This window comes from Sipha flava, unplaced genomic scaffold (genome assembly GCF_003268045.1).
Source record: "Sipha flava isolate LNK unplaced genomic scaffold, YSA_version1 44_pilon_pilon, whole genome shotgun sequence".
Taxonomy (NCBI): Eukaryota; Metazoa; Arthropoda; class Insecta; order Hemiptera; family Aphididae; genus Sipha; species Sipha flava.
In genome coordinates, this window is record NW_020273203.1 from 155,366 (window position 1) to 174,679 (window position 19,314).

The 19,314-nt window shown below is 27.9% G+C and overlaps 1 protein-coding gene across 7 annotated transcripts in view; it reads right to left on the reverse strand.

The window, feature by feature from the left end:
* The window catches only part of LOC112689539 (TLD domain-containing protein 2), a 130,461-nt gene that overhangs the window by 33,369 nt on the left and 77,778 nt on the right, over positions 1-19,314 (reverse strand). For 6 of the 7 annotated variants that reach the window (XM_025563295.1, XM_025563294.1, XM_025563296.1 and 3 more), the window contains 2 exons: positions 2,032-2,085; positions 1,811-1,917 (listed from right to left, as the gene is read on the reverse strand). In XM_025563295.1, coding sequence (XP_025419080.1) covers positions 1,811-1,917; positions 2,032-2,085 — 161 coding nt within the window. The remainder of the gene's footprint in view (positions 1-1,810; positions 1,918-2,031; positions 2,086-19,314) is intronic. The other variant, XM_025563300.1, reaches the window with a different exon arrangement.

Genomic DNA, 19,314 nt, shown 5'->3' on the forward strand with positions numbered 1-19,314 from the left:
TATTATTTTTTATTTTTTCCACCATTTTTTGGTCCTTTTTTCATTCTAAAACATCTCATAAAAGTATTTTACATAGAACCTACTGTAAAAGGTTACCTACGATTTAATTTAATAAAGTTAGGATAGTGTTATTACAATTATTTATAATATGTTTTGAGTAATACAATACCATATTATGTAAATAAAATAAAAGTATAAATACAAACACAAATATATAATTTGGTAAATGTATTATTAAATTGTTTTAAATGTAAGCTTTATTTTCAGAATTACATTTTCTCTAAATTAACTATACCTATTATAAAAAATTAATAGTTAATGGTTATTCAAAAATTGTTTTTTTTGGTAGAATAGTCAAAATAAAAAAAAAAATTAAAAAATAGTATGAAAGAAAAACTGGGAGACATTAATGATATCTGTTGAAATTAATATATAGGCTGATATTGAAAATGTATAAATCATTATTGTTTAAAATGTATTGTATATTGTATAGATAATTTTAAATGAATAAATCAATAAACTAATTACATTTAAATAATAAAATAGGTACCTATATATTATTCCTTTATTATTATCAATTAAAATTACTGTAGTTTTGATTGACTACAGTTTCTTAAAAATAAAATATTTAGAACTTTATTAATACAACACTTATAAATTAATTTAACTATACGTTAAATTACAGTAATTTAGTTATCAGTTTAAGGAGATCAGCAATTTAAAAATCGTAAATCATCAAATATCATGAAATTGATAAATGTTAATAGTATTTATGCGAATATAAAGATATCTGCTTAAGTATAGCAAGAAACATCATTATCCTCATTTAAATATAAAAATATTTTGTGTATTGTTTGTTTTTTAATATACATGTAGGTTTAGATAATTATAAACAAAAAATAAATTAAATATTACTATAAATATAAATATAGTGTGATTCCGTCGTATACCAGAACTACGTGAATAAATGATTTAAATAAAGCAATTTTTTTTCTCCGATTCATTGATTAAAAATGTTATATAAAATTTAAAGTTTGAACTCAACTTTATGCTAATAACAAAAACAAAAAACTTGTTTCGGGGTAATAATTAAAACAAAATTGTCACTGTTTACAACTTTTATGTCATGAAAAAGTACCAAAAATGTTTGGGGTAAGTTTTTGATCATTAAGTTAAGCTATGAACTATTAAAAATTTGTGAACCCTTAGTGAAACGTTTATTTTACACAAAATACATTTTTCTCTACCTACATTACTCCATACCGATACTATTATTGTTTTTAGTATACTTACACACAGGTGAGGTAAAAATGTTCGTTTACTAAAAAAAAAAAATAAGAACAGCATCATTATTTACTGTGAAATAGCTCATTCCCCTCGTCTGTTGGTTTAAACTTTTTTTTTCAATTAAGTTTTTGTTTGTATTTGGATATTATTTATATCTAAAACCCGGAGGCCGCCGATAAGGCTTTATATACTATAAAATAGCTAAAAACCACTGCGCCATAAATCACTAAGGATATTTAATTAACTAAAGGGGTTTTGGGTTCGACAGGTCTAGGACATAGGAGGGTCAATTAGTGTTTAACTGACCCCAGGCAATGTGCAATTAGGGAAACGAGGTTAAAATTAAAAATCCGTGAAAACTGTCAGTGTAATTAAATATTTTTATTATTTCTAACCATGCTCGGAAATGTATTGACAATTAAATTATATATTCCTTAATTTAATGTTTACAAAGGTATTTTAATTTAATTTAGGATAAATCCAGTACTCAAGTGGAATAAAAAAAATTGTTTTAAAAACTCACCTCTATTAAGTTTGTCAACACTCTCAAATCTGCCCTCAACTTTACTCCGCAAAGAATCTAAGTCGAATGGCGAAGAAAGCCCATGGTCGACGCTACGACTCTTCCCTCTGAAAATTAAAAATACCATTAATTATTACCACGAAGTGATATAATTCTGTATACAATTATTATAATAATAGTTTATTATCATAAATATTGAAAATATGTATGTAAAATAGTACCTTTTGTATGGAATGCGTTCATTGCCGGTACTAAAATCTGAATTTCTCCGAGAACTGCCATAAAAAAAAAAGCAAAATAACTAACTACAAAATAATAATAAAATCAAAGTATAACAAGCAAATATCAAATTACATAAAATACATAAATAGCAATATAAGTCACGTAATATGCAAATAGTACACAGAGTAAAAATTATAAATAAGATAATATCGTGCATTTAAAAAAAAATATAACCAATTCAGCGCAATGCAGTTTATTTTAAGGGGTAGTCGGGGTTGGGTAGAAACCCTTCCAAAAAAATATATTTATTTATTAATTATTTATTCTTATGACACACCGCATACCACAAATCCCCCCGGAAATGTAAGAAAGCCCTCGGGATAGAAGGTCTGAAATAAACACTGATTCAGTGTATTATTAAGATATAACCATCGCACCTTTTCATAATTTTAAGTCGTAGAATGTTACAAATTTAAAATTTAAATTACGAGTATTTTTGAGAAATACATTAATTCCACATTTTAGGGGAAAATATTACACTTCCTTTAAAAATTGTACATACTTTTTTGTTCGTAAGGGATAATATTCGTGTTATTTTCGAGGAAAATCCGATATTGTAGGATTATTCATAAAATCTCACGAGCTAGTTGTCAGGTCTAGATGATAAATTCATTTGCGAAATTACCCTACTACTATCATTCTAAATGTCTCATAGTACAGTAGGTTAGTTGAGAAGAAGACGTATTGAATGTTCAATAAATTAACAAACACGGGCTATTCAAAAGATGTCTAGATTATCACGACCGCGTTTACAAATATGATATTGCATAATTTTCATTTTACCATCATATTTCAATCGCCGCTTCGGCGTTATATTATTATTATGTTCATGGAAACGGACCACCGCATGAAAACACGAATGGGCAAATAATAAATTATACTCAGCACGAGAATGAATTACTCTACGAACATTTTGTTTTAACAACGTACTGGATATTCAATCGTGATATTATTTATATATCATTGTGTTAAAACAGTAATAACACAAGAATAAATTAGTTTTTGCCCTATTGGTATAATATTATTGTTTCAATTATTTTTAAATTTTATTAGTGTCTCGTACATAGGTCCATCGAATGATTAACAACACGTTAAAAATATTAAGGTGAACAATTGTCTATTTAATAAGTTTGTAAATAAAACCAGAGATAGCATTTATGATGACTAAAACTCAATAAGGAAACTAACGCAGCTTATAATGTACAAGTTGCAGCAATAGCGATGCATGACAATAGGTGAAGATTAGGAAAAACAGGTAAACGATAAGATAAGATAAGAATAACACAAATAATTTATTTTCCAATATTATTTTTTTCATCATTAACGAGTTCTATGATTTTAATTGTTTAATTGTGTAACACAACAAAAAAATGTTTAATAAATAAACAATATGTTTTGAGTTAAGTATTTTGTTGTAAATTATTAATGAAAAGTTGTCCCGCACAGCTTTGCCTGTGCACAGTATTGAACAGATAAACTCAGAGCGAAGTGTGGAATGTATTGGTTTTATTATTAAACATTTTTAAATTTTAAATTTCATTTTGCCTTAAGCATTCATTTATTTTGGATACACAACTTTAAGTATCTCACCATTTGAGCCAACAAAAATAGATTTTTTCTTGCATATATTACATAACAGACACATACATTTGATAATGGTAAAAACATTGGGCGATTACTTCTAAATCTGCAAAATTTAATGTTTGAACATGTACCTTATTGATGGTCATTGAAAAGTATAGTTTTACGGGGAATTATAGCCGTTTAAGCTTTGAATGGTAAATGGTTGGTATTATTGGTATTCTAGGAACCAAGTTTTACAGAACACAGTTTCCCTAGCTCCACAGCTAGTAAAAATCGAAGAACTCGAGACATTCGACGAAAGTCCTATTGAAGTGCCAGTGCATCTTAGAATTTTCAATACGTAATTTCAGTAATTTTACGACTTCTTAAATAGCAAAATCATAAATTTCTTACAATTTCATTTCTTAAACTTCGACTGTGAACTTTATAAAAATTATATATAGTCTATAATCTTCATCGATAAATGGGCTAGCGAACACTAAAATAGTTTTTTAATTCAAACCTGATTAGGATATTCAACCAAACTCTTCAGCTTTATAATATTTATTGTATAGATAATATAAAACAGTTACCTATATACTTATGTATTATTATTATTATTTTTTTATTTAAAGAAAAGATCCTCTACAGCATATACCATTATATATTACTCTTCTTTTTTTGTTTACCTATTAAACAACCATCTCTTTTTATTTTCTGTATTTATATTATACTAATATCGTTAATCTGCAAAACACCAACTGAATTACGAAATAACAACGGAAATCACTTTAGTCTCACATACGCATAACCTAAATAAATAAGTAGGTACGATTCCGCGAGAAATTTACGTAAAAACTAAATGTGTTTACAATGTTTAACAGTTTATGGAAATTGTTTTGGGGAAAATAACCATTATGATGTTTAATGATAAAAAAAAAAAAATATGTATAGTTAATGATATTAATGCAGTTTATGTAATGCATATATATATCTACATGCAAAAGATAGTTTATATTGTTTTTCATACGGTCACGATGACTTATTATAATATGAGGCTTTGGCGAAAACACTTTCTCTATTCACAACACTCATTCACAGGTTGCAATAATTACTGTTCGATTACTATTATTATTATTATTATTATAACGAATGAATTATATTTTTTTCGGTGGTAGGGTGGCAAGATGAAAAATAATAAATCTTAAATAGAATGAACAAGTTCAACAATGATGTTTGTTTTACGTGAGCTTGGTGGTATTTATTATGAAATCCAGTAATAAAGATTCCTACTGTAGATGAGCGGTGTTATCCGTAAGGGCGAGGACACGCGATATACGGTGAGAGATGAATGAAAAGATGGGTAATGAGAGAGAGAGAGAGGAAGGAAGTGAAAACATTTGTAGAAGAAAAAACGTGTGCAGAACGCAGAAACACGGGTAGAATAAATTAAATGCCAGCACCGAAAATTTATCACCATTTTAATGGAAACGGATTTTCAGGGCAACATTTTCCAGCAATTAGGATCCTCAGCTGCTATTTTTGAGATTACCATTTTTCGACAGTCCGTATGTATATATGTAATCACTTTTTGAATGTAGCACTCATTTCAGATCAGGTGTCAACTATAATTTTATCCTGACAAGTATACACTCAAAATGGTTTTTTATTTTTAAACAGAAGTATCTTATGACAATAAATAATAAACCACAACAGTTATCATAGTTTTTGCGTTATTCCAAATTCAACCGTGGTATCTAACAGGAAACAGACCGTGTCCGAAATGTCATAAAATCCCCTACCTCCAAATGAAATACTACCAACTATATTATATTTATTGCAGTATTATGTGTCGAATACTTTCCAATCATATATACGTGACACAAAAATAGAATTATAAGCAAATATATGTATTACGAATAAAAGTGTAAACTATTTTAGTAACTACTTCCATAACTAGATTGTGCATTCCAACTGATGTTTTTCTTTTTACCTATATAATAATTTTACCTCAATTGTTAATAGTATGAGATCATAATTCTAAATACTGTATAATATATATATATATATATATTAAATATAAAGAAGAAACATTAGAGTTAAGAATTAATTAACTGGTATAAAATACCAGTTTAACCATGTAATCTGATAATGTTATGAGGGTCGGGTTGTGTATTTTTTTCATGTTCAATTATTTTCGTTTATTCAAGTCATTAAATTCATTTAACAATCTATAGATTTTTTATGGTTAAAATATCAAATAAATGAATTTCACAACAGTCGATATTATAACTCAAATTAATGAATTTAGAACGTTTTTTATATCTCTTACACATATTATAGACCTGTTTTATATATATATATATATATAATTGTCCTTCCTATTATGAATTTTTAATAATTTTAATAGTTCAAAAAGCTCTTAAAACTGGATAATTTGTTTACGAATTAATGGGTGTAATAAAATTACAATAATAAAATCTCATATTTTGTCATCCTTGGTGTAATATTTGAATATTACACATTATATTGCATAAAAAAAAAAAAATGTAAAAAAAAAAAGGCTTAAACTATATAATCATTAATAGTTTATGGAAAATCAAATACTGAGTAAAGTAAATTATTAAAAATTGTATAGAATTATTTTAGATTATAGACAAGTGGAACATTTCATTATTATCGACTGCATATAAAATCGTGTCATAAAAAGTATTAGATACTATGTAGCAGAGTATATACATAGTTTATTAAGGTTAGTTCACACTGGAAATTAAGTTATAAAAAGAACTTTTGGTAATACATTTTATAATTGCATTTAGAAACATAAAATTCACATGGGAAAATATTGACGGTGGTTTTATTAAAGTCTTTTGTAATTATGTATAGTATTCAATTTATGAACGGTAAAAGAAAATTGCATTATCCGTTCAGAGCGTATGGATTCTATTTTTGCAGTAATGCACCGTCGAAAGAAAAACTCTTATGTGAACATACAATATTATAAATTACGGTTCCAAAGATCCGCTTTACAATACTTTATGCTTTCGAAAAATTTGTGCGTAACAAAATGTCCCGGTCCTTCCTTACTCAATTTGAAGCGTGATGAGCTTGTCGTGTTAAAATAAATAATCAAACGTCTTAATCGAAATAATAATTATTACTTGGATGCCTCTACTGACCGGCAATTTAAATTCTTAAATCAATCATATTTTATTAAAAATCCATTTATAGGTCTATTGGTATTGGTTATTGGATCGAAAGTGGCGATTGATTTTAATTAACATTATAATACTTGGAATAGGTACATATAGAGTAATCGATGGTTTCCTTTGAATTTTCACTACACTGCTCCACCGCCGTGTGCTACTGCTGCTAAGACTTTTTCAACTACACTATTGATTCAATATTTTATACTTATATATTTGAATTTTCCGAGTAAAATGTACGTTTATAAAAGGAAATCGAAACATCACTTCTCTAAAGTATCTTTTGCGTCCTGAAAAATTGGGTATACAGTGTGAAACTTCTGGTGTGTATAATATATTATATTTTAATACCAGAAAAATTGTTTATCTAAAAAACAAGTAAAATAATAATATATCATTTTATGACTGATGTACAATCGTCATTTTGCTTATTATCCAAAACCATTCTGTGAAAATTAATAAAATTTAGCTAAATTATACGTTTTTAGAAATACGACGTATATTAATTCGTATTAAATTGTTTACAGATAATAAATCTGTACGGAGCCGCCAGGCCACATTACTATAGTATTATGCAATATACATATTTTATTATGTCATCTCCATTATCCACAGAAATAGCGCACGGCGATGAATCCACTAAAAGTTCACTGTGTATATGTACCTATTGTAGTTACTACTTACCATTGATTAAATATAAATAGGTAGACAAATAAAAATGTAGATTTTGTGAGAACATAGTACAGAATGGGAAAGACAACAAAAATTTGAAAAAATAAAAAAATTTTAAATTTTATAAAAATTATGACTTTCATAAAGTTATTCTTTAAACTAGAAAAGTTGGACAAATGATTTTACCAAATAAATTTCTCTGGCCCTGAATAATGAAAATAAAGGGCAAATAATATTCATGAAAGAGTACCTCAAACAATTAATAGTAGTTTTTTTTTTCAAAAATCTTACTTTAAAAAAATTATGTACAAATAATTTATTACAATACAATAAGAAATGTTGATTGGGCTTCAAAAAATCATTAAAACTTTAGCAAGTCTTAATAAAAGACAATTTAAAAATTAATGATTGAAAGACGTGTAAAAATAATTATGAAGTGTACGAAGAAATATAATATGATCAGTAGTTCAATATAAACTATATCTTATATTTTAAAATAGTTATAATATTCGTGAGAATGTCGACTTTTAATAATTAGTTGGATTAAAAAAAAATATTTTTAAATTATCTATATACATATATACTCGTATACATATACATAGATCATTTTCTTATATAGTTATAATGTTTTGTAAATCCATTGAGAAACTGGTTTCTTAAATAGATGTATCACACAATTTTAAGGTGTACAATTTATTCGTTTTAATAATTTGTAAACGAGTTTTTATACACTATATTAGTATTATCAACAAATAGTGGATATATATTAGCAGCGGCCAATATTATAAATCGAAATTCAAAAGTAATCAAATATTCAATACTTTCTATTTGCAAACGACATCCGTAAATGATCAATTTTCATTTCTTCAATTGTTAGGTGTATATGGTAAATATAGATGTATGCTAAATGTATTTAATCAATTTACTTACTAATAATTATAATTATTATAAGTAAATATTATTTATACTATGAAACTCTACTCTTCTAGATCATAATATAATTTATGGTGAATGGCTACGCTTTAAAGAACACTACACAAAACAAATAGTATGGTGTAGGTACACGGGTATCATATATTACAATCCTATCATATATTTTATACGTGTATAATATTATTTAATACAGGGTGAATATTTTAATATGAATTCATCAGTATCCCATAAGTGTAGTTGGTTAAATATTTGTTAATTTTATGACAAATTTCCATTACATTTTTACCATACTCTTAATATGTTCATAATAATTATAATATTTGAGGCAATTCCTTTTATTTCGTTTTATTATTAATTAATTTAATTAAATAAATTAACTTAATGGCTTATCAGTTTTAATTATTTAAAACTTACACCGAAAGAGTAGACGTAAGTATAATTTATAATTTTAATATACATATGCTTTTTAACGATTATTTTAATTCGAAACAAATAAACCATTATAGTAAATAGACAAAATTAATTTTTGAGGATTTAAATTCATTAGAAGTTGAAAGTATTGATATGTTGACGGATATTCGTATATTTCTTGAGAAAAATTTTTAAATAGTCAAAGTTGTTAATAGAAAAGTTAAAACATTAACAGGAATTGTTCGTTGAGTTCTCGATAGCAAGGTATTAGCGTTAGAAAAAAAATTACCCTGTATATGGCTTTATGTGCAGTATCATGTGATTGATTTCCATTTTCTCGATCAACATAACGTTACACTATTTATATATATATATATATGTGGTGTGTTCACAATGCGCGTGGTATGTATAATATAATTTGTATGAGAAAAAACACGCGATGGCATTGCAGTGTATGTGGGCGTGTGTGTGTACATCAATAAACGGAAAACGAGAGAAGTGTAACAGCAGTTTTGGACGCTTATGTAACAACAATTTTACAAAAGTGTTCTGAGACATTTATCATACTTAAGCGCGACAGCAGGTATGCGTGGTGGTCGGATAGCGGATGAGCGGACTAAACGCGATTATGTATTTCGAATTCACCGCGAAAACCGCGTATTTATAAGCTTTCCCGCGAGGTCGACACAACCGCCGTCAAACACCGCCAAAACTCAGGCACGGTTGCTTGATTCGGCACTAATAATTTGTAATTAAAAACAGAAAAGATAATCATTCAATGACGAGAGATAAAGAATGAGGCATGCAAAGGTAGCGAAAATCTAAAATCCCTGTTGGACATATGGCTCAATCGAAATTATTTTATAAATCCACACACGTACGTTCAGGCGATATTTCAAGATCCGATTTTGGTGGCTGTAAAGTCCTAATGGTCTGAGTAATACCAATATTGTTGTTGACAAGCTGGTTCATAATTTACGCGTCAGGAAACTGTGTACGACATAATATATCAGTAACATTTTGTATTATACGAGTAGTTGGGGAGTTTAAGACTATCCTATTACCCAAAATCATACAATTTCAACCCCGCGTGAAATGCAGGATATAGAAACATAGGACTAAATGTGTATTTTGACTGTACCGCTTGACTAAATACATAATAGTGAGTGATCGGGAAGAGGATGATGGTGCAAATATTTGAAACGCATATAGTTTCGCTCAGACACTACATAGATGCTTGATATTTTACAAAAATTACAGGTACTCGACTTTGCTTTTTTAGTTTTTGGTTTAAAATAAATAACGATGTATACAGAAAGAAGTGAGTTGCGCAACTTTAATTTTTTTTTCTAAAATCATCAACCATTTGTTTATCCATTAAAAGTACTTTGTTTATTACAAATACAGGTAATTATTATATTATGATGTATATATCATATAAGACTTAAGTACAGGAAAACTGAAAATGTTAAGCCCTCGCAATATAGTATAAATTTACTAGTTTTATTTATTATTTTCTCAACTTCCACATATAATTTAAACACGCATTGTAATATTTATTTATTATTTTATTAGGTATACGCAGTGTGTTCATTGTGCACTTACGTATGATACTGTACGTAAAACTGCACCTACTCATATTGCTTTTAATAATCATAATAAAATTATCACGAACTTGTATACGACGGTAAGTATACTTTAATGTTATTTGGATAACAAAACAAACACCAATTTAGCAGTAGATGCAATTTGCAATCAACTAAATTTTAGGCGTTTTCGTCCAAACTAAACGATTTGAAACGCTAATTCACATGCATTACGGTATATTATATTGCGCACAGTGTTTAAATAAATTACGGTTCTTTTGCCGTTGAAACGAACAAATAAATAAACGTGATTTATATGCAAACGTGTTTCCTTTTTACCTGGTCATGTTTTTCGACCGTCTAAGGTAAAAAATCCATCAGGAAAAGAAGGATTTAAAACTATTTGTATTCAGTATCCAGTCGGTATGGTCGGGATTTAACGACGAAAAAACAGAGGTATACAATAGTTTTAAGAGATTCAAAAGCTTCGGGTGGGACGGATTCGAAATGTCAACAAAATACGTATACGTATATAGTGTACACATATATACCATATACGTACCAACTAAACGATGTATATTATAATATATTAATACATATATGTATGTGTATACTATCTTTCAGTTGGTTGAAACTACTGTAGCTGTGACGATGGCAACGCGGTAGTCGTAAAAAGAAGCAAACAAATATTGGGTAAACACTTTGTTGGCAAATACCGTTCCCTCCAGGCACAATCGTGTTATACGAGTATATACAATAATAAAATATACGAACCATTTAATTACCAAACATTCGCTTGTTTGCATATATATGTTTGAGATGTACGCGCACACTGAAAGATCGTCTGAACCGTTCACATACACACACACAATTATATAATAATAATAATAAGGTATGCACATTAAATACGTTATTTCCTATTCGTTGGTTATGTCCTATTGAAAAATTACCGACGGCGAAACGTGTTAATCGAAGTGTGACTAATATGTATATAGCAATATGCAAACGTATACGTATGTAGCATTCGCTAGTGTGTGTGTGTGTGTGTGTGTGTGTGTGTGTGTGTGTGTGTGTGTGTGTGTGTGTGTGCGTGTGTGTGTGTAAACGCAGTGCACCGCTGAGAAGATGATAATAGGCCAAAATCTTTGAAAATCAAAAATCGACCGGATGTTCGGTAACGCGGTGACACGCTTGGTCGATACCACCACCAGGAAATAAGTCCGTACACATATAAGTTTGCTGACTAATATATTGAACGAATGGGAAACTACACGTTTGGCCGGACTCGAAAAGAAAGCTATCAGCGCGATTGTCTTCAAAAAGCTACTACTAATACTTCTACTACTTACACTACTACAATCCCACCACTGCAAGTATTATACACAATATATTCCTTTTGTCCAAGTTTCGTGTACGAACATAACAATATAATGTGCTGCTACGTTCTTGCACTACACACCTGTGTGGAAGAATACAGAAAACAAAAAGAAAAAAAATTGGAAGGCATTTCGGCTATGATGAAATGCAAGTTACGTAACGTTTTGAAATTAATATTATCACAATATATTATATATACAATTATGTTGAGGAACTAACAGTCGGGGGGATGTGTACTATCTTATACATTGTTTTCTTCAAATGTGTGCGTGTGCAAGCGCGCGTGCGTGCGTTCGAGCGTACAAGTGTGTAATCCAAATGGATTTTACCAATAATCCTGTGTGAATATGACGAGATTCGAACTTTAGAACAAGAGAAAACGGTAAGATTCCGCGAGAGAGTCTTATATTTTTCGAAAACGTTCTATAGATTATGGTTTTCGTCAGATATTTATACCCATATTATTTTAAGCACTGTTGTCATGGTATAGAGTGAACCTCGTAAAAAAATTTGCTATCGTACTATAGTACTGTATTTCAAATGCATTTTTGAAATAATTGAAATCTGACGTACGAGGAACGAGATTTTTCACGGAGTAATATTAACAATACTCTTATATGTTTACTTTTGTCGTGCATAGTGTACGTTTGGTTACAAAAGATTTGTCAGAGCAATCATATACAATATATTATCCTACATATCACTATACCAGTATCTACTAGACAAAACGAATTTGATCGCAGTATAAACACAAATACGTTCCGTAGAAAAGGCTGGTTTGTCTGTATCTCATATACTCGTATACCGCACAGACAAAAACCAATCAAACGGAAAAATCAACTCTGTACAGTTGACGTAAACGTTTCGAATATTTTCCAACGACTCGACGTCTGGTTATAATTACCACATTTGGTGAATATTTGTTCCGCGAACGGTTAACCGTTTAGATTATTGGAACCGTGTGTTTTTTTTTTTTTTATTATTATTTACCAGCGCGAGCGGTACATAAAATAATATAATGCATAATTCGCGTAATCGAGATCCATGCAAAACTAATCAGTCGTTGAATACGAATGAATAGTCTTATATCTGACGCGTTCAATTCAGCTAAGGTTAACGGACCCATTACCATTATCATCCGCAGTGATGCGCTTCCTATAATATATATATATATGTACGTACATACAAATTTAACACGATGTGGTGTACACGAGATCAGTGTCAATGAAACCCCATTCTGGAAGAAACCGATACGTTCGATGTTCGATGCGCGGCACGTCCAGCGTAAAACGTATGTAATTCGTACAGTAATAATAAGTGAACTGAAAAGATTTTCCAATAAATATGTGTACAAGCATGCCGTAAAAATGTTTGCCCCGCACAAGTCCCCGGTGACGGTCCATTGTCTATACATATGTGTATACGTACGCACGGAGGTCGTGGCTATGCTCGAGGGAAATTCGAAATTCTACGAATCTAGTTCAATAAAATACGGTTCGGGTGTGTGTTAACCATCCGTCGGACATGGCGAGTCAAACGAATTCATTTTTAATAGGCTACGGAAAGTCGTCAACGCGCGCACAGTATCTTGTAACACAAGAAACCGAAATAAGAATGAGTAAAGAAAAAAAAAATACCAAAACTACACACACATACGTATACATATAGCGTTGACGTATACATATTTAATATCGTTACATGTATGTGAAGGAACGACAAAAGGAAGCGACGGCTGCGATCACTTTGTCCTGTACGTTAAGTTCGCGCGAAACCTCACGCTATACGAGCAATATATAGGTAAATAATATACTCCCGTATACGTGTTGTATATATATATATATATTATAGTTTGTATAATTTATGTACGATAATGACGAACGATTTCAACTAGAATATGTGGCGTGTATTTATGCGTATGTATTGTACACGATTGATTAGAGCTTTACAGTTCATTTTGCCGTTAAAACGCACGCAATAATATGTTATTCCGCCGAAACAGTACATTTAATAATGTGTTTAGTATGTAAAATATAATATACAGCACGGGACGGGCGTGGCCATTATAAAACAATACGAATCGGTAAAGAAACAGAAATATCCCATTATTGTTTAGTCAAATGTTTAATTATATCTATGGTTGAGCGTTATTCAGTTTCGAATAATTGTAGACTTAACACGTGACTTTTGAAGACGTACGCGTTACTACAATGTAAGCGTTCCCTGTTCCATTTTTCTTACATGTGTGTAGTGTGAAAGATTATAATGACAACGGATTTTGGGAACGGGTCGGTGGAAAAATATGACAAAAACCATGGGTTTTTATCAACGTAAACGCGCTGTATACATCAAATACAACCTATGCAACAGTATATACATTCTGTGTGAAAAAGTATCGTATGTCATCGGTCCCACAACACCGATTTACAGTGTCACGGTCGATAATAACGCGATCATTATCATTCCCCGATAGTCATTTTTTTCCTCGTTCTATTATTATGATTACTTTGCAATTTGCACGCTGCAACCGATATTTTTGAACTCGCTACTCACGCAGATATCTGCGATGTTCATGTTGAGTGCGTTTTACGTGAAAATAGTAAAATACGATTATAAAAAAAAATAAAAAAAAATAAATGATATTGAACGAAAATACAATGTGCTCGAGAATCAAATTGTCCATAATATATTTACGGACGATATTTATGATACACGCATAGAAAATTAAAAAAATACCTCCCGAAGCATTTCGACGTGTGCTAAAGTAAGTGTATAGGGTGTCCCGCGACAGTTGATTAGTTTTGCATCATTTCTACGAAACTCGATTTAGTCATTGTAATCTCCTTGCGACGCCCCAGCGAGTAAAATTAAAATAATTGAATCAGATGACACATACATGTATTTATACATACTATTTCTGCGAGTCGTACAAAACCATTAGCCACGCATATGACACACATACTATACTATTATCAAAAGATTTTAGACATACACGCACAACATATAATACACATATCACGAGTGGAACGAAAATTATATAATAATAATAACTTGTAATTAATAAACTGCGTTTTGTCGTGCGATATTCGGTGGGAAAAATGATTTGCGCAACCTTGAACTCGAAACCTTTATCACGCGTCCCACCACGATAGGAAAATATATTCCGTAATTTGAATTCCTGAATCAGATAAAACACTACATACTATATTTTGACGTCCGACTGGAAATTCGATGATAATCGTTTGTAGTTTACAGTAATCGGTTAAAATACTAATTTACATAAATATTCAATTGTCTTGAACTGATTAATACATAGGATTTTAATCCTATTATTTTTCACATGTCTAAGTATTAAGTGCATATTACGAATACATTATGTATTTTTAACGTAAATTAACGTCTTGATTTCACAACAATTTTACACGGAATATACAATATAATTTCTATGATAGTAATAATTACTTAAACAATATAAATAATGCATATAGTGATTTTTTATTAAAACTCTCAATTTTTTAAATTTTTATTTTTTATTTTTAACACACAATCTGAACCAGCAAGAAAAAATAAGAGTATGAGAGTTAAGTAACTAAAAGAAATTTGAAAAAATTGATTGAATAAGTCATTAATTTATGATACTTTCGTCTTTAATTTATTTATTTTGATTTTTTATTATTTAAGTATTTTAATAAATACGGGGTTTTTAAGGATTACTATTAAATAAATCTCTGCGCCATATATGCTTGAGATGACAAATAGGGTTTCCAGGGATGGCTAATGTAGCTAAATTTTTAATTTACTCTGATAACTTTTAACCTCTTCGTGTATGGTTTTAAACTCATTTTTTATCATCAATTCATGTGTTTTTGAAAAATTAATTAAGTCAATGTATTGAGACCGTAAGAAATATGTTTTTACTATTTTTTATCGTACATAAATTTTAAATTTACATTTACATTTACATTACACGACACTTACATTTTTAATATGTTCTGAAGCCGTATTTTTTCCGATTAATATTGATATACAAAAATTCAATAACACAAATTAGTTGATTATATATAAATATTTTTAATTTAGGTGAATTGAGTAGTACTATACTCATCAATATTTCAAAAACTACTAAATAATGAACGAAACTATAATGATATTTCATACTTATGAATGTAATTTTTTCACTTCTGAGTATGAAGTGAAAAGTATATGTTACACTTACAAAGTGTTAAAACTATAAAAATTTCAACAACACAAATTTTTTTCTCCCAAAAATGTTTGATAACAATTTTAAAAACATAAAAATAATCGACCGAATAAGTTTGTGTATTATGTGAAAACGATCACTTTGTATATTAATATATAACTATACGAGCTCTTATTTTTCATAAAAATATTAGTTATGAAAAAATCAAAAAGAAATAATAATATTATTTAATCACGTGTATATGATTAAGGTAACATACGTCAATACTCAATAGTCATATACTTCAAAATCATTTTATTTTTAAATTAGTACAAAAACGATAAATATTAGATTTTACCAGCTGTTTTTTTGTCTAATATACTCATAATTGATTAAAACTTAGATCTTCATTCTTATTTCATGACGTTACTCACAGATATTTATTATTATTATTATAAATATTAATGATACTCAACGCTTAATCATGAAACTGTGGAACGATAAAAAAAATGTTGATACGAAGTGCTTAATATGTACTTTTAATAATTAAATTATATTTTTTATTCATTTTTAATTAATTATCGTAAAATACGTTTGTTTTTTACAACATACAACTTTAGAACGTGTTTTGCGCAGATAAAATTGTTTACAAGGCGTTTCTTGTCATTGAATTAGATAACAAATTATATCTTTAGAGCCCGGATATTGTCACGATTCATATAATATTATTTCTACTAACATTATTAATTGTATAGGTCAGCAATTTATATTAACTAGTCTACGATTGAGCATAGATACTTATGAAACTTGGAAATAATTTTGATCAATATATAGTAATTTATAATTAGAATGTTTTTAATTTATTATGATAGTTATTATTTTTATTATTATTATTAATTCAAATGTTGATGCAAAAAAAAAATCGATTTCATGGGTCATAAAATTTTTTACTGCAAGAGATATTTAATTACAATACTATTGAAAATATAGTATAGAAACTTGAAAATGACACTATGATTTTACAAATGTTTGTGAAAAAATAAATAAATATAAGACGCAGCAAATTGCTCCCTTGTATCAATTTTTAATGTATATTTTGACTGGAATTTTTTTTTTTTTTTTATGTAAATAAATTGCGAATCGTAAATATTAATAAGAACAAATCAAAACCAATATTTTTCAAACTTGAAATTGTGAATATTATCATAATCAAGAATTACATGTAAATTTTAACTATTAATATAATTTGTTTATAATATTATAAATTAATAATAAGGTATATTTTAGTATTACAATTTTTTGTTTGGTATACGTTCAAAAAGCAAACAAATTTATTCTATGAATAAATTATATAATTTCATCAATTGTTTTTATTAAAAAATTATAATAATATATTTATTTAATATAAATGCATAATTTTATATTACCACAATCCCCAATAGGGAATATTTATATATGGGATTTTCTGATAAAAAAAATTGTTAGAAAATAACAAACCAAATCAACAACATTTATAGTATCGTAAGTATATATACTTCATCAGAGCTTATTTGAAATTTAATAATACTATTGGAATTATTTTATTTACTTTTTTTTTAATTCACGGAAACACACACACACACAATGTATGTATAACATATAATTAAATAATCATTGTTTTAATGAAGGTCAATTTAAACAGTGAGTAAAATATATGGAAAAGATTTCTTCAAATTATAAAATTTATTTAGGTTAAGGTTTAGACTTCTACCGATCGTATTAAACACAGGAAATTTACATTAAATAAAACATTTTATTATGCTTCTATATTCTTAAAAAGCGTATATTATATAGATATAATGTTATTCATAAGATATATTCCACTTATTGTGGTATAGAAATTATGGAGTTCTTACATAATCCTACCATAATACAAAATGAATCATAAATATGTTTTTTTTTATTGTTTATCCTTTAGTTATTGCTTACTTGTACTTTTATGTATAGAAAAATATATAGCGAAAAACATTAGGAGATTTTCACATAAGATAAGTAGTAGTTATTTTAAATTTTTTTAGGTTAGTATGTTTTATTAGAACATATTAGAGACATATACAATTTTAAAACTAACATGCTTAGAATATTCATCAATTACGAACCTTATTTAACTTAACAAAAATGAATGTTATTACTTATTGATAATGAATGATATAGTATTAGATTGATGAATCGGAAAGAATATTTTGCGGAATTAAATACTTATTTCAAACAAATTTTTACGACGTATTCGAAAAATACAATGTTATTATGTCAAACATAATATTATGAAGTTAAATTTAAAATAAAATATTTTTAATTACATAATTTTTAATTCAAATATTTGTCATTTTATCCGCCACAAAAAATTATTTATATTTTAAAATGTATTTTGTAATAAAAATTACCATAGTTCAATACAATATCAAAACAATATCTTTTTAAATGGAAGAGATAAGAAATATACTAACGGTTCAAAAACGTAGTTGGACTGTTATTACATTTAAAACCGAACATACAATGATTATAGCTATTAAACCTAATGTCTAAAAATTATAAAAATTACACCAAGCTATTATTGTTTGTTGATCAGTTATAATGGTCGTTCATAATAATGGTAATAATGTGCAAGAAATTAAATGTTATAAATTTTTGATCATAAAGTATAATAATGTGTTCAAATATAATTTTACTAAACTAAAAACAATATTTTATTAGTATTTATATATTTTTTAATTAATAACTATCATAACAATTTTAAATGATATAAATTAAATGTTTTTACTAAAAAATGTATTTTATATTTTTTTGAATATTCGTGTATTAAAACAATAGCGACTTTATCAATAATTTAATTATGTTTATTTAAAAGTTATATTTATTTAATACTAATAGCTTATTTTGTGCGTCGTAGTAATTCTGAAATATACAAGTATACAAGATATATAATTTTATTTTCCCAAAAAAAATTATTTATTAATAAATAGCCGAATTGCTTTTTAATTCGAATTCAAGTTAAAATAAAAATGTTGGTAAAACATTAATGTGTTACAACTGACACTTTTAGGTTGTATTGTGGTATTATTGAACGCATGTTTTGAGGATTTCAAAACATTTTATCGAATCAAACCATATTGATTGTAAGTTTTAATAATTATGTGCATACTATTTAAAGAGGTCTAAAGGTAATCCAGTGGTCGATAGTAATTCGAGATTCATTAATTATTTGTATTATTGCTATGAAGACAGTAGTACTTAAGATATATGATATTGTCATAGATT